The sequence below is a fragment of the Sciurus vulgaris genome (genome assembly GCF_902686455.1).
Source record: "Sciurus vulgaris genome assembly, chromosome: 5".
NCBI lineage: Eukaryota > Metazoa > Chordata > Mammalia > Rodentia > Sciuridae > Sciurus > Sciurus vulgaris.
The window spans coordinates 116415670-116437628 of record NC_136465.1 but is presented as its reverse complement, the minus strand read 5'-3'; the positions used below and the strand labels follow the sequence as shown (position 1 = coordinate 116437628).

Sequence of the window (21959 nt, the reverse complement as noted above, 5' to 3'; positions counted from 1 at the left end):
TCTATGCTGTGTTTTTCGTTGAAGTGTCACATGGCTAATACTTTGGAAATCATAAATCCAGTGCAAGAAAACATCTTTATAAAGGGTATTTTAGTTTTATGCTGTATGGGTTACATACCTAAGACCATTGGTACTTTTAATATCTATAAAGAGCAAACAACATAGAGCAGATTAATATGGTTCTGTAAATTTGGTTTGTTTTCATCTGTTTTATTTGCTGAATAAGACTACATAGAGGACGGCTGGAAGACAGTGCTGTGTCTGACAGTTTAATCTTTCCCTAAACTACTGTCTTTCCCCAAGGGCCTTTAGGGGAGAAATGGGAATCAAGCCTGGGTCAATTGAAGCCACTCATCAGTAATTAATCCAGCTGATATGGAACTTTGCATATGCCCTCTGCTTTCCTTGTTCTTTAACCATGGCTTTCTGGAGGATTTTGCCCACTTAAAATTTATTTTGAAACTCTAAAATGAAGAGATCTTACTTATTATGCAACTTGACAGTTGGTCTGATTACTACCTCTAAATACTACAGAGAGTAGTTCAGTGAAAGCAGCTTATTCATCGGTTTTCATTCTTTCTGAACAATAAAAAGAAAACTTGGAGAAAGATCCAGATTTCTTTTATTTGTACTTTTTCTCATAGTGGTGATGTAAATAAAATGTGCTACACCAGACCTAAGAAAAGCCACGAGGCAACTGGCACTGAAAAGAAGTTATAGTGGGTCGCCCACCTGTAATCCTAGTGACTGGGAGGTGGAAGCAGGTGGAGCAAAAGTTCAAAGCCAGTCTCTAAATAAAATACAAAAGTTCAACCTTGTCTCTAAATAAAATACAAAAGTTCAACCCTGTCTCTAAATAAAATACAAAAAAGGGCTGGGATGTGTCTCAGTGGTTAAGTGTTCCTGGGTTCAATCCCCTGTACTGAAAAAAGAAAAGAAAAGTAGTTACAGAGGGACCAGGGACTTCTGGTAGGTAGTTTTATGATTCTCAGGTTGCTTATGCCAACGGCTAGCCTTTATATCTGTTGTTCTGGATAGCCCTAGCTTCCCTGTAATACTAGCATGTGATTGCTAGGGACTAACAGTTTCTAAATGTTTTTCTTTTACCCTCATAATATATGAAATTATTTTTTTCTCTCTTTTCTACTTCTTCTCTCCCCTTCCACCCCCGTTTTTTTCTTTTGGTGGAATATTCAACTTTTAAGAGTTCCCTGTCAGTGGCTTGGAATGTGGGCTCTGACTGTCTGACCACAAAGTTCTTTGATGATTTTCCAAGATCTTCTGTCCAGATCCCTGGTTTAGGTGTTCTCCTATAGCATTCAGAGGCCTGTAAGGTGAATTTGCCTTGTGTCGTTGATAGGAAAGATTGCTGAGGCTGCTCTTTTCAGTGTACTTATGGGCTCTACTTGCTGCTGTCTATCTTAATGGTTAATCCATTTACCAGAGAATTTTATCTATGTTCAAGAAAGGGCTGGGAACTGTCTTGCTTGAAAGACTCTAGAAACTCGAGAAGCTGTTCACCCCTTCCCATGAAGATTTCCACAAGGATAAGGTTGCAGAGGATCGTCCTCTTCCTCTGTCGTGGTATCAGGATTCTACCTTAATCACTCCATCATCCTGCCAGCCGATTCTCATTTCTCATACCAGAAAGCTCCCTCCTCCCAGTCTCAGCATGAACCACCAGTCTTGATGCTTTATCTGGTCCAGGCTCTAGCCCTTAAATTGTCTGTCTGGCTTTGTGTTTCATTTGACCCTAATACACTGGGTCGCACTGTCTAAAAGAGAATTATGTCCCCTCCAATGTCTGAGTGCATTTCTCATTTCTTACTGCTGCTCCTGAGCAGATCTGTAACTTCAAGGTTAAGATAAGACACATTCCATCAGAACTATGTCGTCATCCTTGCCAGCTTCTGATCTGTGACTGTCCAGGAGATTTACAAGACAATTGCATGCCATTCTTTAAAGAATATTATGGTTGGACTCTGACTCCTGGCATCAGGCCCAATTCTATTTGTCAGCTGTTAGAAAACCCATTTCCCAAAGAGAAAGGGATGTCAGCCCATGTGCCCTTTAAGGGAGTTCTTAAGAATGAGAAGGTGGGAGCAGAACTGAACCTTAATTTCCTGATGTTTTAGGGGGAAGAGTGCACACTAGAATATTTAGTCCCGTTATTGGTTGAATTCACTTTTTTGTGCTATGATCAGACACAGGTCTCATGATGCTAAGTATGCACTTTGCAGTGGAGCTACATCCCCAGCCTGAATTTTTTTCTTTTTCTGAACAGTTTCACCAAAATGTTAGTGTTTTTCCTGTCTTTTATTCCTTCACAGAATTACTGTTAGTTTTTTCATTCTGCCATCTCCTGTGCTTTTCTGAGTTTTAAGACACAGGAATGAGTACTTGCTTGACCCTTGAGAGAACATACCTACTCTGTTCTCTGAAGTTTTATTAGTTTTTCCATTGCCTTTACAAAGGTACGGTTCCTCCTTTTTGTGCTATCTGCTAACATGTTGAACTGCAGGAGTTACTGCATGTGGTATGGTTTATGGGCTTAGGAATTTGGAAGGTCACATATTTCCTTCTGCTGTTGTATTGGACCCTAACATATTTTTACAAAAGGTTCTCTTTGGAGGACATAATAGCTCTTTGATTTCAACATAAACTCACTCTTTCCCCTAGGAGGTAGGCAGTGGGGATTTATTTGGTCTGTTTTAATGATGCTAGGGTTAGATCTAAAATTTATTTACTCGTGATCACACATGGCAAGTTAAGGAAGAATCAGGGTACTATTTGAATTGTTTTTAAATCCCTTAATTATGAAAGGTTAAGCAAAGGTAAGAAGAGTTGAAAAAGGCAGTTTTTACTCAGAGGTTACCTGATGGGTCCTTTTACATTTGAAGAAATACCCTATAATTACAAATTTTGATTTTGCTATTCTGACCTGTAGTAGCTGTTTTTTTTCACAACCAAAATAGTCACCATTGTCTGTTTTTATTTCAATCAGATTCTTTGCTTTTTATTATTTTTATTTTTCCAGTGTGCAGGATTGAACCCACGTGTCTCACACACTGAGCTATATCATCCCAGGTCTCTCTGTATTTTCTTATTTGAGCAGAGTCTCATAAATTTCCTGAAGCTGCCTCAAACTGGCAGTCCTCCTGCCTCAGCATCCTGCTGCTAGAATTACAGACTTGTGCCACCAGGCCCAACAGATTTTTTGCTTTTGATTTTTCTTTTTCCTTAGTCTCCCATGGCAGCAATCTCTGGCTGTAAAGTTCCCATATTGTAACTGGGAATGGTGGTGCACATCTTTAATCTCAGCTATTTTGGAGACTGAGGCAGGAGAATGGCAAATTCAAGGCCCGCCTGGGAAATTTAGCAGATCCTGTCTCAAAATTTTTAAAAATATAAAAAAAAGAAAAACACTAAAAGGGAGATGTTGTTTAGTGGTAGCGTGCCCTGGGTTTAATCCCCATCATAAAAAAACAAAACAAAGCTCTGGGGTATAGCTCAGTGGTAGAGTGTGCTTAGCATGCACCAGACCTTAGCACCATAACCAGTAAAATAAGGTAAAGTTCCCATATGTAAAGCAGAGTAGGATTTTGGAGCTCTAAAATGCTTGTTAGAGCCAGGTAAAAGCAAATTTGTGGAATTTAGTCTCTTTTCTTCATCCCATTTCTCCTTTTCTCAAGTATTAGGGATTGTTGATAAAAGGAATTATGTATGAATGTATCAAATGATTAATAATTACTAAAAGATCTATTTCATAACAATATTACAAGAATGAGCAGGGCATGGTGATGCAAACCTATAATTCCAACAGCTCTGGAGGCTGAGGGAGGAGGACTGAATTGCCAGTTCAGAGCCAACCTCAGCAACTAAATGAGGTAGCAAGTCCTAGTCTCAAAGTTAAAAAAAAAAAAAAAAAAGGGACTGGTGATGTGGCTTAGTGGTTAAGCGCCCCTGAGTTCAATCCCTGGTACCAAAAAAACAAAAAACAAAAAAAAAACCCAAAACAAAAAAGAATGGGAAGAAACTGGCGGCGGTGGCTTGAACCTGTAATCCAGTGTAGAGGTTGGAGGATTGTAACTCCAAGGCCAGCCTCAGCAATTTAGGGAGACCCTGTCATACAACAAAAGGATTTGGGATGTAGCTCAGTGGTAAAGCACCCCTGGGTTCAATCCTCAGTACTAAAAGAAAAACAAAAATTCAAATGAGTAGAAATAGTTCAAAAATAATGGTTGTGGCTGACCTGCTATCCTTCCTTTTTTTAACTACTACTGTATTAAGGATTTTTCCCTAGCTATAATTTCAGTTGTAAGTTTCTTTTGGTCAGTGTTTCAATGAAAATATTTGGATTCTAGTTCTGTCTATAGTGTTCCTCCCAAGAAGGAACCTCACATGGTATCTATAAAATACCTCCCCTCCCCCTCTTTCCTCTGATCACCCCCCAAGTAATTTTAATAACTGTACTGTTCACGGGGAATTCTTTTCCCCTCGGTGTGGGGATCAAACCTAGGGCCACACACAGGCCAGGCAAACACTTTGCCATTGAGCCACAACCCCAGCCCCGTAACCATACCACATAGATGGTGAAAAAGGCCTTGTCTAAAGTGCTCCTGGCGGGCTTGGGTAGGGATGTTTTGTACAGATCTTATTGTAGAAGGACCTGGCTTTTCCCTTCCTCCTTCCAGTGAGCTATAATCTTATTAGATGATCTTAAATTGCTATTGATTAATTCACAGTGCTTTTAGAGTAATAATAAGCATAAGTTTTGAACTTAAAACCCAAGAACCAGTTCCCTTGGTTTCTGAATGCCTTGTCTTGAGGCCAAGGGAGGTACTGTCCAACTTCTCCACCCAGTCATCACTGAAAAGGAAAGTTAAGCCTTTTAACTTTTCCATTTGCCTCTCCCCCTCAGCCTAGTACGGCTGCCAGTTGCCATGGCAACGGACTGGGACAGCTGCGCAGTGGCGCCCAGGCAGCTGGGTGGGGGCGGGGGAGCTGCCAGCCCGCCAAGCCCCAGACCTGGGAGGGGAGGCCCCTCCTGTTAGCCCAGAGGGAAAGAAAGAACTGGGGCGATCCGGTAGGTAAAGGAGGGAACCCCCATTCATTTTCTACTTTGGGGGCTTCAGCATGAAGGGATAAAGGGAAATTTTCCTTTTCCCTCCCTCAAACTGAAGAACACATACGTAAATCCTTGTTTTTCCTGCTGAGGCAGGGGAGGCCATAGCCACAATGCCTAACTGCATGCATCTAACATGGGGCTGGTTTTTACCCCAGCGCTCTGACCTAAACTGCTCAGCTCCCGGAAATTCCAAGGTGAGTGGGGGTGGGGGTGGGGACTCTCCCAGGAATATGACATTTCCTGTCTCTGGTGAGGTCGGAGGCTGTTTTTATTTAAATAAACCAAATCAGATATGTTTTCTTGCAGCTTAGGAGTCTCTTCTAAATTCATGGGAAGATTATTTTAAAAACTCCTACTTACATTCTCCCATACTCTCTTTTCCAAATAAAGCATTTTAATGAAAACTTAGTTTTATTATAGGGCAGTGATGGGTACAGGCAGTTTTTTAGATGTGCATACCTATTGCAGAAAGTTCTAGAAATGTGGTTTCCAATAATATATTGCAATAATTTCTGAAAATCTAATTTGAGGTGAATTGATATAACTTTTTGTGTTTACTTGACATGAACATAATTCTGACATTAGTGTCCCTTATTCCTGGGAGTGGTTTTCTGGTTAACATGGTAATGTTTTAGGAGTGCTGAAAAAACATCTTTAAAGATAGCAGCAAATAAAAATGAAGTTCAGCTAAGAAAACAATCCCTGCTACTCTATAATCCAGACTGTAGGCACCATTTAACATGGTTAAGGAAGAATTCTAAAATATGATTATGGTAACAACAGTGTTGAATTTTAAAAATTTAGATTCTCTGTGGAGCACCCCCTGTTGTGCATATTTCTGAGCTTAACTCAATTTCCATTAGCTTTGCCTTGCTTCAGCTTTCCTTGGGCCTATGAATGGTTCCTCTGTGCTTTGAGGAGGCTTCATGTTGATGCTGAGTCTGGGGCCAGACTTCTTTTTCCTCCTCTTCCTTTGGCCTAATGTCAACTTCAGTTAAGAGGAGAGGAACCTCCTTAACTATTTGGGTTAGTTGAGCCATGGGAATTATTGAACAATCCAGTGACTAATTTTGCATTTTAGGACTAAAAAGTTTTTTCTTCTTCCTACTTCCCTCCCATCCCCAAATGAGCAGGTTGAAAAAGGAGGCTTAGTGTGTTTGAGATGTCAGCCTCGCTCTTGTAAGCTGATGGATGCTCTGGAGGGACAAGCTCAATTTGTTTCAAGGAAATGTACCGAGTCACTGAAAATGTGGTGAAAGATGCCTAAGCAAGGCCTTTTTTGTGCTGCTAAGGGACTGGTCAAGATACTCGGATTAGAGAAAAGTTACATATTGGTGGCTTCTTTTTTCATTTTATAAAGACTCTATTCACCTTGGAAAGAAATGTTTTCATTCTGTCTTGGTTCATTTAACTGAAGTTTTTCCACATTTCTCTCTGAATTCCAGGCTTGAAAACAGAAAAATAACCAGAAGTTAGATAACTGCCATCTAATAATTTTCATCTCTTTCACCAAAGAGAAAAGTGTAGCTGGGGGAGTGAGGAATGATCCATTTTTTTAATTAAATTCTTTTTGTTTAAATTAAGTTCCTAAGACTGTCTATATGGAATGATCATAAATCCAGGAGAAGGATATGTGGCAACTTTGTGTTCTTTCTCTTCCAACTGCATTGAGCATTGACAAGAGACAAGGTTTTGGATGGGGGTTGTGGCTCAGTGGTAGAGCACTTGCCTAGCATGTGTGAGGCAATGGTTTTGATTCTCAGCCCCACACATAAATAAAGGAATAAAATAAAGGTTATCAACATCTGAAAAAAAGACAAAGTTTTTAATCTTCACAAAGGTTGTAATCATTTCATCTTTCCCCTTTGCAGGAACCCCCGTGGCCTTAGTCCTTCAGGTGGAATAGTGTGCGACATGGGAAAGAAAACCAAGAGGACAGCTGACAGTTCTTCTTCAGAGGATGAGGAGGAATATGTTGTGGAGAAGGTGTTAGACAGGCGTGTGGTTAAGGGGCAAGTGGAGTATCTGCTGAAGTGGAAAGGCTTTTCTGAGTAAGTGGTTTTTTCAGGCTTTAGGACTCTGTAGAGGTAGATGCCATTGGTTTATTCACCCTTGAGCCACCCCCATGAGCCACCACCGTCATTGTCTTCCCCCCCTCCCACCCTTTTTCACCTTTCCTAATAATCAGAAGGCACAGAAGCCAACTAAGTAGTCTCCCTTCTCATGAAGCTGATGTTTTGATACAGCTTTTGAGGGGCTGGATAATGGATTGGTTAGGAGCAAAGTATCTGGGTCCACATTCTTGCTCCCCCACTTAAGATGCAAGCTGGATGATCTCTTTTTCTCATCAATAAAACTGGGATAAGAAAGAGCACTTAAGAGTTGTTGAGTAGATGCACGGAGCCTGAAAAATAAGCTTAGTGTAAGTATAAACTGTTAGTTGTGGTAGTATTTGAGATACAACTAATATAAAATATTTACATTTTAGCAAAGAAAGAAGTCAATCCCCTAACTGTAATTGGATCTTAAAAGAGTACCAAGATGAATTACACATTGTAATTTGAGGTCAACATTTTATTTGTAGATATTTCAAACGTAGCCTAGGTGTGGTGGCACATGCCTCTGGTCCCAGCAACTTAAGAAACTGAGATAGAAGGATCACAAGTTCAAGGCCATCCTGGGCAACTTAGTAAGACCGGGTCTCAAAATAAGAGATAATTCAAGCATTGCAGGATACCTAGCATTTCTAGTACCCATAGTGCTATATGTGGGTAGGACAACAATCTGATGATGATCTCCATATTTTTAAAAAGTGGTAATAATACAACTTCCACTTGAAGAGATGAGAACCTTTGAGTTTGAGAGGCTGAGAGCACCCTGAGATAGGAATTAAAATAGTAACTAAAGATTTTGAGGGTGTTCTTTAGGCCCATTGAATCACTACTAGAAGTACTTGGGTGTTTGAAAGTTACTTAAAACTATCTCTTTGAGCTACTGGTACCTCACCATAGGTAAATAGGAGAAAGACGAAGTTTGGGGTAGATGAATTAAATGTTGGTCCTTACTTTGTCATAAATACCTAGAATTTCATAAAAGACTGGAACAAATTTTGCCCTGTACCCCAGCATTTGACAACAAAAGTACCTGCCTGAGTACTAGTGGTTACCCCCAGTGGATGCTGAAACCATGGATAATATTGAATCCTATATGTATGCGCTATGTTTTTTTCTTATACATATATATCTATGATAAAATTTAATTTATAAGTCAGGCACAGTAAGAGATTAACAACTAATGATAAAATAGAACAGTTGTAGCAGCATACTACAATAAACATTATGTGAAGGGCTGGGGATATAGGTCGGTTGGTAGAGTGCCTGCCTTGCATGTACAAGACCCTGGGTTCAATCCCCAGCACCACCAAAAAAAAAATTATGTGAATGGATTTCCCTCAAATATTTATTGTACTCACCCTTCTTATGATGGTATGAGATGATACAGTGCCTATGTATTGCGATGAATTGAGCTGAATGATGTAGACTTTATGATATAGTGATAGGCTACTACATGAGGGCTTTTTGAACATAAGCTCTGCGATGCCATATCATCTGATAGCAGAGACAACTACTAAATGACTATTGGGCAGATACTTTGTAGATACTTTGGTCAAAGGATGATTGACATTCTAGACAGAACGGTGGGTACAAGATTTTATCATGCTGCTAAAAACAGAATGCCATTCGAAGTGTATTAATTGTTTATTTCATGGAATTTTCCAATTAATTTTCCAATTAATACTTTTAGACTGCACTCAACCACAGGTAAATGAAATTGCAGATAATGAAACCATAGATAAGCGGGGGGGGGGGGGACTACTATATGTGCTAAGCAGTGGTCAGATTCTACTTCCTCTGTTCTATTTAATTCTCATAAAAGTCTTTAAAACTACTGGGTTCTAAACTACATGGTGGTACATGTCTGTAATCCCAGAACTTGGGAGGCTGAGGCAGGAAGATCACAATTTTGAGGCCAGCTTTAGCAACTTACTGATAACCCTGTCTCAAAAAATAAAAAAGACTGGGGATATAGCTCAGTGGTAGAGCACCCTGGGTTCAATCCATAGTAACATACATAGGCAAAGCCTTTAGAAATATTTTCAGTTTCCAAATGAGGAAATTAGTGAAGCTCTTTCTTAAAGATCACAACTTGTAGACAGTGGAACAAGGATCCAGTATCAAGATTTCTTTGAGCCTGGGGTTGTGGCTTAGTGGTAGAGCACTTGGCCTAGCATGTATGAGGTACTGGGTTTGATCCTTAGCACCACATATAAATAAATGAATAAAATAAAGGTCTGTCAACATCTAAAAAATTTTTTTAAAAAATATTTCTTTGGTTCTAAAATCCAGGCCCTTTTAAAATTATACTATGCTGTCTTTTGGGTGAAAATTATTAAAATAGAAACAGCAGTACCAAAATGGTAGGAAAAGGGATGAGCCTATCATAGGTCTGGCTTTTTTGCTATCAGTACTCTTCCCCACTCCCAAGTCTATTTCTTGTGTTAGTGTTGGCATGATTCTTTATTTTGGTGCCTTAATTTCCCCTGGGAGAGTAAACTGTATGGTCTGTGGTTTTGGGAGAAGAGTTGTGTGAATAATTTCTTGTTGAGAGAAGGGATACAAAGGAAAGGTTTCCAGCATTAGCTAAAATGATTTAGAAATTTTGTCACATTCTTATAAACTTTTCTGTAGAAAGTTAAGTTTAGGTCTAAAGTAAAGAACTCAGATTTTTCCATTATTTTGCTTTCTGTTTGAGTCAGGAGAGTAAGGCATGTGTTCAAGCCATTTTCAGCTAAAGATAACTTATTTTAAAAAGGCAGGACTGGGGTGTAGCTCAGTTATAGAGTGCTTACCTAGCATGCATGAGTTCCCAGGTTCAACCCTCAGTACTGTGAGACAAAAACATAATGGATTTGATCTCCAGAACACCCACCCAAATTTCTAAAATGGGTAGTACATAAATTAAAAAATTTTTCCCCCAAGTCAACTGAGGGATTATAGAAACTGCTTCTATGGTATATTTCCGGGTTCAGGTGTATCTTAATATAAAGTACTAGTTTACTTCTGGGGGGAGATACTGGGACTTGAATCTAGGGGCTCTTCACCATAGAGCTACATTTCCAGCCCTTTAAAAAAAAATTTTTTTTTTTTTGAAACAGGGTCTGGCTAAATTGCCCAGGCTGACCTCAGACTCGTGATCCTCCTGCCTTAGTCCCCTGAGTCACTGGGGTTCCAGGTGTGCACCACTGTGCCCAGCAGCTAGTACTTAACATGTAACCAGAAACTTTTCCACTAAGGGTAAAGGGGATATCTGGTGCAGTCTTTTCATGGATATATTTCTTGCTTCAGTTCTGTAAGCTTATGATGTATTTTGTAGTCTTCTAAAGCCTATGCCAGGAATAGAGATCTAAGTTTAGTTGGATGCATTATTCAGTCTTTTTTGTTTGTTTATTAATATAAATTTTTTTTTTTTTTTAATGACTAGTGACAGTAGATTTGAGTCTAGAGCATTTGGATTAATACACTCCAAATCCTACTTCTTGGACTGGGGTTGTAGCTCAATGGTAGACTGCTTGCTTTGCATGTGTGAGACACTGGGTTCAATTCTCAGTATCACATAAAAATTAATATCCTACTTCTTTGTCTTGTTTTAGTTTGCCTTTATTTTGATTTAGTATACTACTGTATTGCCTTTTTTTTTTTTTTTTTTTTTTTTTTTTTTTTTTTTTGCCTCTAGGGATTGAATTCAAGAGCATTTTACCAATGAGCTAAGTGCCCGGCCTTTTGTATTTTTTAAATTTTTGAGACAGGGTTTCACCAAGTTGCTTAGGTCCTCACTGAGTTGCTGAGGCTGGCCTTGAATTTGTAATCTTCCTGCCTCAGCCTCCTGAGCTGCTGGGATTACAGGTGTGCAACCACCCCCCTCAACTGTATTGCCTTTTTCTATATAACTATTTACAATCCTCCAACACTTAAATTTTTTTTTCCAAAATATGAGTAACATTTAGGACAATGAAAACGTGAGGTAAATGATTATTAGACTTTCGTTCTTTCAAGAGTTGTACAAATAATTGATTAGATGTGTGAAATGACACTGTTTTCTTAATAAGGCAGAATTCAAATTTCAAAAAAAGATTTTTAATATGGTATACTAGGAATTGAACTCAGTGCCTCATGCATGATAACCTTCTGCCCCAAATTTGAATTTTTGAACAGCTTTATTAAGGTGTAGTTTATATATTGTAAAATTCACTGGATTAAATTATACAATTCAGTAATTCCTCATAAAATTTGTAGAGTTGTGCAGTTATTACCACATTCCAATTTCAAAACATTTCCATCCTCCAAACCCCCAGAATTCCCTTGAACCCATTTATAGTTAATACCAAATCCCACCTTCAACCTCAGGCAACCACTAATCTACTTTCCATCTCTTTCACTTAGTTTAATGTTTTTGAGCTTCTTTCAAGTTGTAGCATGTGTTTTTTATTTCTTTTTGTTGCTGAATAGTATCCCCTTGTATGAATGTACCAGTTTGTCTACTTACCAGTTAAGGGACATTTGTTTCCATTTTTGGCTATTAAAATGCTGTAAATAATTGTGTACAAGTCTTTGTGTGGATAGTTTTTTCATTTCTCACAGTAAAAATCTAGGATCAGTGCCAGGCATGGTGGTACACCTGTAATCTCAGTGACCCAGGATGCTGAGGCAGGAGAATTGCAAATTCAGTCAGCCTGGGCAATTTAAGGAGACTCTGTCTCAAAATTAAAAAATAAAAAAGGCCGGAGATGTAGTTCAGTGGTAAGGTGCCCCTGGGTTTAATCCCAGTACTGTAAAAATTAATTTAAAACTTAAAAATAATAATTAATAAAAGTGAAACAATGTAGCTTAGTGGTAGAGCACCCCTGAGTTTATTTGCCAGTACTGCCAAAAATTAATGAGAATGAAATGCCAGGTGTGGTGGCACACACCTGTAATCTCAGTGACTGCGGAGGTTGAGGTAGGAGGATTGCCAGTTCAAAGCTAGCCTGGACAATTAGCAAGACCCTGTCTCAAAATCTCAAGGAATTTATTAAAAAAGGGTTGGGGATGTGGCTAAGTGGTTAAGTGCCCCTAGGTCAGTTCCTGGTACCAAAAAAAAAGCACCTGATTTCCCCGCCCCCCTTCATTTCCTCTTTACTTCATTTTCTTGTTCAGGGAGCACAATACTTGGGAACCAGAGAAAAACTTGGATTGCCCTGAGCTAATTTCTGAGTTTATGAAAAAGTACAAGAAGATGAAGGAGGGCGAGAATAACAAACCCAGGGAGAAGTCAGAAAGTAACAAGAGGAAATCCAATTTTTCGAACAGTGCTGATGATATTAAATCCAAAAAAAAGAGAGAGGTAAGTTTACGTTCCCTGTTACCTTTTGTTGCTGTAACAAATACCTAAAAGAAAAAATAACTTTGGAGAGGAAGGATTTGTTTTGACTCTCCGTTTCAGTTTTTATTTAGTTCCTGGTTGTTGGCTCCATTGCTTTGAGTCAGGCTGAGCTGTCTATCGTGGAAAGGGAATGGCAGAGCAGAGCTGCTCAATTCATGGCAGCTGAGAAGCAAAGGGATAAAAGGAAAGGGGAGGCCACCAAGGGCATGCCCCAGTGACCTACTTCCTCAAAACCATACCCCCCCTGCTGTAATTTACTCCAGCTCCTAGTAGCCCATTCAGCTATCAATGGATTCATCTTCCCAAAAGCCCCACCTCTGAACATTGCTTCATGGGGACCAAGTCTTCAATACATGAGTCTTTGGGGGACACTTTCTATGCAAACCCTAACATCCACAATGTTCTTACCTAAAATAGGGGCCTTATTTTAGGAATTTCTGTTCTAAGGATATATGTAAATTGTTGAACAAAGAGCTTCCAGGAGGTTTGATGATTAACTATAGCGCCCCCTCCTGGCTGAGTGGGAAATGTTATTTGTGGTCAATGGTTTTGTATTGAAGTGGCAAAATTAATTCTGTAAAACATTTAACTACTCTGCCTTCTCAATAAATAGCAGGTGTAGTTATTTTAGAGAGGGAGGACCTTTGATGAGTTTTTTAAGGATGGAAAAGACCTTTATTTTTTTCAATGTTGGTACTTGTTTTCAACCCTTTATATTCCTTTTTAAATTGAGATGAAATTCACATAATATACAATTGACTGACATTTATCTTCTCTCTTGATCTTATTATATTTTCATACTTCATAGGAAAAATTAATTTTCATCTTCCTTTTGAATATTGTTTAGTTTGGGAAGTATATTTATAAAATTTTTGTTTGATTCAGTTGCTTTAATCCTTCTGATGTTAGCTCTCAAGTAACTAGCATAAGCACTGTTATTGCCTCTTTTTTCACCTGCATGTGTGCGTATACACACACACACACACACACACACACACACACACACACACACACACACACACACACACACACACACACACACACCCCCCCCCCCCCCCCCCCCCCACTGCTCAGCTTTTACTCCCTTCATTTATTTTAAGGTTGCAAACCTTTTGTGGTGAAAGATATATCATGCACTTAAAGTTTAATAAAATAAAAGCATAAGTCCACTTCTGAATCTTCTAAGCATTACTGCCACAAGCACCTCTATTTGTCTTCATTCGGCTTGGATATCTATCCTGACTGCACATTAAAATCACCTGGGGGTGCTTTAAAAAAATCTCCAGTGCCCAAGATGCACCCCATACTAGTTAAAGGAGAATGTCTGTGGTTTGGATCCAGGAATCATGGTTTAGAAATCTTTCACAGGTGATTCTTGGTCTTCATAGGGCAAGATATGGGAAAATAGCTATGAAAAATTGGAAGCTGCAAGTGAAAGGAGACGCTCAATTTGTGTCTGTATCCTTATTTGTTTCCCAGAATAATTGGGGTTTTTTTGCAAATTATTTTAAAAACTACCCTGCTTTGGTGAGGTCTGTATATTATTATGATATACTGTACCGATAAAGGATTTGAGAATGTTTTCCTTTCTCTCAGGAGCTAGGACTTGAGTCTCTTTTTTCTTTTTTATTAGTCCTTTGTATTCTGGCTTTTGTTATTTGATTCATTTTCTTGCTAAGTTAAGAGAGCAAAAACAACACTGTATAAAACTTTTGACTAGGCATCTGTGACAGATAGTGTATATGTCCTCAATCTAGGGTTTCTGTCTTTTAACAAAGGAGCAATCTTAGTAATCTGGTTTAGTACCACTGGCCAGTGCAGAGTTTTTTGTTCCTAGGCCTGGTAGAGACTGCCGACCTTGAAAACAACCCCTACCCTTACTGTTCACCTGAGGCCCTTGATAGCGTTCTCAGCAGTGCTGGTGGCTGTCAGGTAGGCAGCTGGGAAGATAGGCGATTGTATGTTTAAAAAGTATAGAAGAGGATTGAATTTTTTTTAATCACCGCATTAGAAATTGGTTAGTTGGTATTTTGCTGATTTAAGATTACTATCTGTATGATGATTTTAGCATTATCCTCGTCTTGGCTTCTTTTAGCAGCTTGAACATTTTTCTTCCCTTCCCCTCCCCCACTTCCCTCCCTATGTGGCAAACTGTTTTCAGCCGCCAGCTATGATTTACTACCCAGTCAGTGCGCCAGCATTCCAGCTGTGAGCAGCTGTGTGCACATCTGGGAACCTCTTCCCCTTAAGCACCCCCAAAAGAGGCTATGTTTTTAAAAGCCAGTATCTCCCCTTGATCCATGCCTTGGAATTTCCTTCCTGTTGTGGGTTCTGGTATCTTTGGGAACCACTGGGACCCTGCATCTCTTAGAGAAAGTAAGGTGAATATCAGATCAAAGAGATCTTATGAAAATTAGATATCAGGGATTTCATTCGTTTGGATAGTTTCCCTAATTTTTTTAGTGTGCTGCTACTAGATAAGCTTGCATTATCTTCCATAATAAAGTTTTTAAAAATTATGTTTTATATAAAATTTTACTTTTTTGTTCTCACCAGTGCTGTTTCGCCTGGATCAGACCCTTTCTAGATTATGATTGCATTTAGAACAGGTTTCAATAGTTCTCTCATGAATTATCAACTAGACTAGTTACTTAGTAATCACAGTCCAGTTCTACCTTCACTAACTGCTCATCCACATTGGCAGGGATAGGCAGACCAGGGTCTCCAGCCATGTACAGGGTATTAGTGTCTGTGATCTTTGAAATTTGCTGTTTTATGTCATCAGCCTTATATCGTTCTTACATCTGTTCATTCATAACATAGATGACTATGAAAAGAACTATTAAAATTATTGTTCAGTGTTAAGGGTAAAAGCCTAAAATGAAAATTGAGATGGATGGTATATTGGAAGTTTTTAAGGTGAGAAAAGATTTAGGTAGAGTAAACATGAATTTGCTTATCATTTCAGAAGCTATAGGACAGGTGCAGCCACTTGGAATATTAGGGAGATTCAGAGTGAGTAGGATTAGAGGAATTTCTAAATAATGACTCTAGAACATCTCATGGGACATTAAAGACTTCTAAGGGTCACTCTGAATCTTTTAAAGATCTTCCTTAAATCTTCCTTGAATACTGCATTTTCTTGCAAAAAAGAAAAAAATCTCATGGCATTATTGTTTTCACTGTCTGACTTAGTATTATATTTCTTAAATTCTAAGAATTTTTTTGAATCAGTGACAGAAATGGTATCACATGATATTAACATGGGCTGAGCTTGTTGTGCTGAGAAACAGACTTTTTGACTCTTTCTCCAAGCTGTAAGTAACCTTTCTTCATCGTCTATTTATAGCAGAGCAATGATATCGCTCGGGGCTTTGAGAGAGGACTGGAACCAGAAAAGATCATTGGGGCGACAGATTCCTGTGGCGATTTAATGTTCCTAATGAAATGGTGAGAAAGATTGGGCTTCGCTTCATGATTGGGTTTCTTTGACTTTGTGTGGAAGAGAGGGTGGCAAGACTGAGAATTCCCAAACTAAGAAATTTTGAATTTCAGAGGTCCAAAACCTATACCAGCTATCTGACATTAAATGGGAATTATGATTCACAATGTATTTATGACATTCTCAAGCCTTCAGTATGAAGCCAAATTATATATAGCAGTCCATATATCAGAAAAAAGTAGAAAACATAAATATGACCTTTCTGTTTCTATAGTTCTGACCATGACCCTGTGACAATAGGGTAGGAGTTGAGTTAGACTTTGTACCATTCCTGAGGGTCAAGACCACTGAATGATGTCTAAAAGAGAAAAATAACCTCAACAAAAAACATTAAGACTAATACTGAGCAAAGCACAGGTTATTTTGGCCACTATAGAGAGAGTGGCTTTTGGAGCAAAATGCAGTACTTCCTTCAGTTTGATTTTATTTATTTATTTATTTTTATTTGGTACGAGGGATTGAATCCAGGGGTACTTTGCCACTGAGCTACATCCCCAGTTCTTTTTATTTTTTATTTTGAGACAGAAACTTGCTAAGTTACTGAGGCTGGCCTTGAACTTGAGATCTTCCTGTCTTAGTCTCTTGAGTCATTGGGATTACAGGTGTGCATCAATATGCCCAGCTTGATTTGGTTTCTTAAAGGCAGGGTGATTAGCCGAATAGTCCCAGCCATTTGGAAGCTAAGCCAGGAAGATCACAAGTTCAAGACCAGCCTGGGCAACTTAGCAAGACGCTGTCTCAAAACATAAAAGCGGGGCTGGGTGCAGTGGTCCATACCTATAATCCCAATGGCTTGGAAGACTGAAGCAGGAGGATCACAAGTTCAAAGCTAGCCTCAGCAATTTTAGTGAGGCTCTACCTCAGTGTCCTGAGTTACTGGAATTACAGGTGTGCCTACCTGCATTCATGTATTTACTAGTTTTTCTCACCGTAGTCCAAAATTTAAGTACCTGCTGTAAGTATGCATTTTCCAATTCCTCTTCTCCATAACACTTACCTCTATGAACTAAACACTCAATTTTCTAGAAAAGAAAGTATAGCTATGTTTGTCCACGTCTCAGGAGACTTCTGATTTTTTTCTTAATTTGGAATCATGGTTAAGGAATTGTGTTGCTAGATATTTTTGTTATGTTAATGGGGCCATGTAACTTGGGTGATTCAAATTTTCAGCCAATTTTCCATTTTCTTATTGTTTCAAATCACAGTTCTTGGGCTGGGGATGTGGCTCAGTAGTAGAGCATATGTCTGGCATGCATGAAGTTTTGATCCTGGCACTGCAAAAAAATTTAAAAATTACAGTTCTGACCAAAGGGTAATGAGTATTTAAAAGGCTACAAAGTGAGGAGGTTTGGGACCCCTTTGCTTAAAAATGATTCAGAAACTGGATTGATCAACTTATATATAATCAGTTATGCTGAATGTAGGTTTAATTGTATTTACTGACATGTTTAGACACACAAATAAAACTTAAATAAGTAGAATAATATATTCCTTCTTTCACCATGAAATAAAGCTGAAGAGGACATCAGGTCAGCTCAGTGCACATGATGACATAAACTCTGGACAGATTCTCTCTCTCACTTCCTTTCTTTCTAAGTCTTTTATTATTCTCTTTAGGAAAGACACAGATGAAGCCGACTTGGTTCTTGCAAAAGAAGCTAATGTGAAATGTCCACAAATTGTGATAGCATTTTATGAAGAGAGACTGACGTGGCATGCATATCCTGAGGATGCGGAAAACAAAGAGAAAGAAACCGCAAAGAGCTAAAGGAGGGGGTGGTCTCTGTCATGTCTCTTTGTACATAATACATTCACCTCCCTGCCTCTCCCTTCTGCCCACCCTCTTCTATCCTAAACACATCCATAAAAAAATGTGCTTATCACTGTGCTCCACAGGAGAAATGTTGGTATTGGTTCTCTTGTAACATAACTGATGGTCTGATTCATGATAAGTGTCTTTCTGTGAAGACCAGGCATTTACATACTGTGTGTAATTCCCACAGTTTTTTCCTTTGCCCTTATCTCTTCCTTCTGCTCCCCTGTGACCTCAAGATGAGTTTTTAACTTTTTAATCACCTTAGAGTCTTGATCTTTTCAGGGTTGGTTGCTTTTTAGATTGGGGATTTTATTACAATAATGATGAATTTTGGTTTCTTGCTTTGTTTCTTAGAATGTGTTGATGACCAGCTGGCCTTTGTTTTGACATGTTGGGATGGAAAGAATATTGCCCATCTTTTAAAAAGCCAATAGCAACTGCCTACCTGTTGGGACTTTCCCAACCTTCCTTAGCTCTACCCAGGAGAATACAGGGTCCCTGGCGTGGTCTTCTTCTGGGCCACCCTCTGTTTTTCATCCTCAACCATCCTCCCAAAATGACTCCGTCCTTTGGAGGACTTGAAATTTTATGTTGAAATTTGTCAAGGCTCTCCTTTTAGCCCTGGGACTTTTCGGCCTTGTTCTTAGTAATCCCTGATTCTCCTTCTGAAAGTTTGTCATAAAATGGCAAGATAATTAACTGTGGATAGTCTAAGCTATGGAACAGGAGGATGATGGGGTAGGGGCAAGATACAGTTGTCTTTATCACACATGGTATGTATGTATTCTTTCCTTCCATCCCTCATATTTAGACTGTATTTATATAGGTGTGAGTGATTGCCTGGTGCTTGCTTGTGCCAAGGTGCTAGGCACCCTCCAACCCTGCCAACTTTTGTGGCCTCCCAAAGCATTCCTGTTACCAAAGAGGCTTCAAATCTGACTCTCACTTCTCAGTGAACCTATGTTGCCCTTCCATGCCATTATTTTCAGTGGGGAATTATTGGAGGGGAGCCATTGGCCCCAATATCAATTTTAAATATTCATTAATAATTATAGTCATAGGTTTCCTGCTTTTTTGACTCCTGGATTTGCCAAAAGTCCCCAAATTATTAATGCTCTTCTCCTTTTCCACCCTCAAAGTTTTATTTGTATCTTATTTTTAAAAACCCATTTCCATGGAAAACTATCATCTCAGAAAGTGGCAGGTCCTGGCATTAGCATGTTGACACAACCTTTACTCCCTACTGAGCCAAATAGTTCCCTTTTGCTTTGCTATTGAGAGATTTTCTGATCATATCCTTCTGCCTTTGTTCCCCAAACAATACCCTACTTCTCTTTATCCTTTTCTTGTAATTGAGAGGGCTAGAGAATCAGGACTAAAGGAAGTAGCAGGGTTTGAGCATCCTTGTCCCAGCCTCAAAGCTGAGGAAATAAGAATAAATGCTTAAAGTAGCCTTAATTTTAGAGTTTGCCAGCCACTGAGGCTGTTTTGTTGTTGCTTTTGATTTTTAAAACATGTAGCTATCTGTCCAGGAGCATTAAGCCATTGCTAGATTATTCATAGTAATGAGGGGAATGGTGGATTGCTCCAGTCCACAGATGAGCCAAATAATATGCAAATCATATACCCATTCATAGCATTTGTTACATTGCTTCCCTGCTCAGCTGCTGATTGAATTCTGTATGCTTGTATAAATTATGTCAAAAATTATACTGCACAGTTGAGAAGACAGCTGTTGCTGCAGTGACAGGACAGTCTGGAACAATGAAGCTCTTGGTTTAAGTCAGCTAGGAAAATCTTTCTGAATGGTAATGTGATTGGGGGAGAGCTCAAAACCCATACCTCACATGGGTAGGAAGGAGTTTTATCTCCATATTCCTTTGCTCTCTGAAGGAATTAAGTGCTGGATAACTGTTGACAGTCGTTTGTACTTAAATCTGATGAGTATCAACAAAGTGATCAGAAAACAGATTTTTCCTACAAGTAATGTAGGATATCAGGGTAGAATAGGGCAAAAGATGTCCAGAGCTCCTGGGGAGGGGATCACCTAGGTCACCTTGACTTGCTGCTGGAGAAAATGCTAACCTATTTAAGTAACCAGTGCATGCCTCCCAGTGATAGCAGGTATATGAACTGCAGTGAGCATATTTTTAAAACCAGAAATATAGCACGTGGGCAAGGAAAACAGCAGTGTTTGGTACTGAGATTGGTCCAATTGGTTTTTGAAACCTGATACACAGTGTTTTGCTGTGGCTATAGATGATATTTAACACATTCATCGAAATCTGAATTTCTTTTACCAGAATAACCCTAGTGTCATCCATCACCCTTTAATGCTCTTCATTCCATCTTCTTCTGTCTTCAGTTAATGGAATCATGGTTTTCTAATGAGTTCCGTCAAAACAACTATTGTTCTCTCCTTGCTACTCACAGCTGGCTCTGTCGGAATGTAGGGAACCAGAGTGCCAATACTAATTTCAGCCCTCAGCACAAAGGAAATCAGATGCCTGCCTATACCTCCAGCATTTGTTGGTGCTGAGTAGTTTTCTCTCCCTTGGAGAATTGCAGCCTCAGACAAATTTGTTTCATGGAACTTTCTCCTCTCTGTGGAGTTTGTAGCCATGGGTAAAGCACCCACTCACACAGACACATGCATACTGAGGATTGAACCCATGGGTGCTCTATCACTGAGCTATATCCCTAGACCTTTTTATTTTATTTTGAGATCGGGTTTCGCCAAGTTGCCCAAGCTGGCCTCCAACTTGAATCCGGTCTCATCCTCCCAAGTAACTGGGATTACAGATGTGCCATTGCACCCAGTTTGCAAAGAAAGCACTCCTAAATGCATAGGTCTCAGGTGCTCAAGGTGTATTTTTCTTGCAGTTAGTCCTCTTTCAAAACATCTTCCTAATGCTGAATTTCTTCCAGTAATCGGCAGTAAGCGATATCCCTTTCTATAGAGTTTATCAGAGTTTTTTGGAGTAGAGTCTACTAGGGACAGCTTAGCAGGTCTTCTGATCCCCAGGACTGCACATATGGCTCTCATGTTAAGGTCCACTGTTGGGAAGGTTGGTCTGGATGGCAGTGCCCATTTTAAACCTGAGACAGCCATATTGGTTTTTTCTTGTTCAAACAGCTCTCAGGAGCACCTGTGGTGCTCCCAGCACTGACAACTCTAGATAGATGGTCCTTGGCTGTCCCCCGACCGCATTTGCATACTTTCTGTTGTTGAAGAAGGGTTGATCCTGTTCCCAAAGCTGGGGCAGTTACCCTTAACTCTTTTCATTCCTATTCTGGAACTACCTGCTATTTACTTTACATTCAGGCCAAATCACAGAGCACTGGGAAAGTTTTTAGGACTTCCATCTTGAGTGTTTTTGTGCATGTGCTTTAATCCAGCTCACTAAGGAACAGTGAGGGAGCAGTGTTTGAGCTGAGGAATCATTGTCTCTGGCACTAGGTTTCCAATTTGAGGATCTAAAACTACTTTGTGATGATGTGAGAACCCATTAGAGTTGAACTGAGGAATCTCAAAAATGGGTTAAAGGAAAAGGATTCATGTCCCCCATCCTTTTGATTTAGATTTTGAGAGTAAAAGTTACGGTTAGTTACAGGCTAACTTAGTTACAGGCTAACTAACTACAATACAGACTTGAGGTCTGTATTATAATTGAATCATCAGGCATGCCTGTACCAAGGCAGAGAGAGAGGAAAGGTCTGGAGTCACTGTTACAGTTTGACATTGACGCCACTCCCTAATGAAGATTGTTTTCAGAAACAGATCATCCAGCCTTACATACAAAAGCATATGCTCTGAATTGGGTGCCCCAAGTTTTGCATTGAGCCATCTGAATTCCAGCCACATTAATGTACATCAGCATTGGTGGTTTCATTCGAACATTTTTTGATCTTGGAATACAAAGTTCTAAAAAGGGCCTTCCATGTACACAAAGAATTTTCATACTGGTATGGGATGAACTGATCATTAATAATTTAGTAAATGTTACATGTGGGTGTAAAGTTCTGGTTTAGGG

The 21959-nt window shown here is 39.3% G+C and overlaps 1 protein-coding gene across 4 annotated transcripts in view; it reads left to right on the top strand.

Moving 5' to 3' along the window:
• The window catches only part of CBX5 (chromobox 5), a 32869-nt gene extending 11140 nt beyond the window's left edge, over nt 1-21729 (top strand). Inside the window, exons 1-5 of one of the 4 annotated variants that reach the window (XM_079141006.1) lie at nt 4949-5086; nt 7000-7179; nt 12382-12568; nt 15957-16057; nt 17727-21729. In XM_079141006.1, the coding sequence (XP_078997132.1) occupies nt 7043-7179; nt 12382-12568; nt 15957-16057; nt 17727-17877 (576 nt within the window). In that variant the 5' untranslated portion in view covers nt 4949-5086; nt 7000-7042 and the 3' untranslated portion in view covers nt 17878-21729. Of the gene's footprint in view, nt 1-4948; nt 5087-5183; nt 5323-6999; nt 7180-12381; nt 12569-15956; nt 16058-17726 lie in introns of those variants that run through there. The other 3 variants (XM_079141007.1, XM_079141008.1, XM_079141005.1) reach the window with 3 other exon arrangements.
• Nucleotides 21730-21959: the final 230 nt, after the last annotated feature.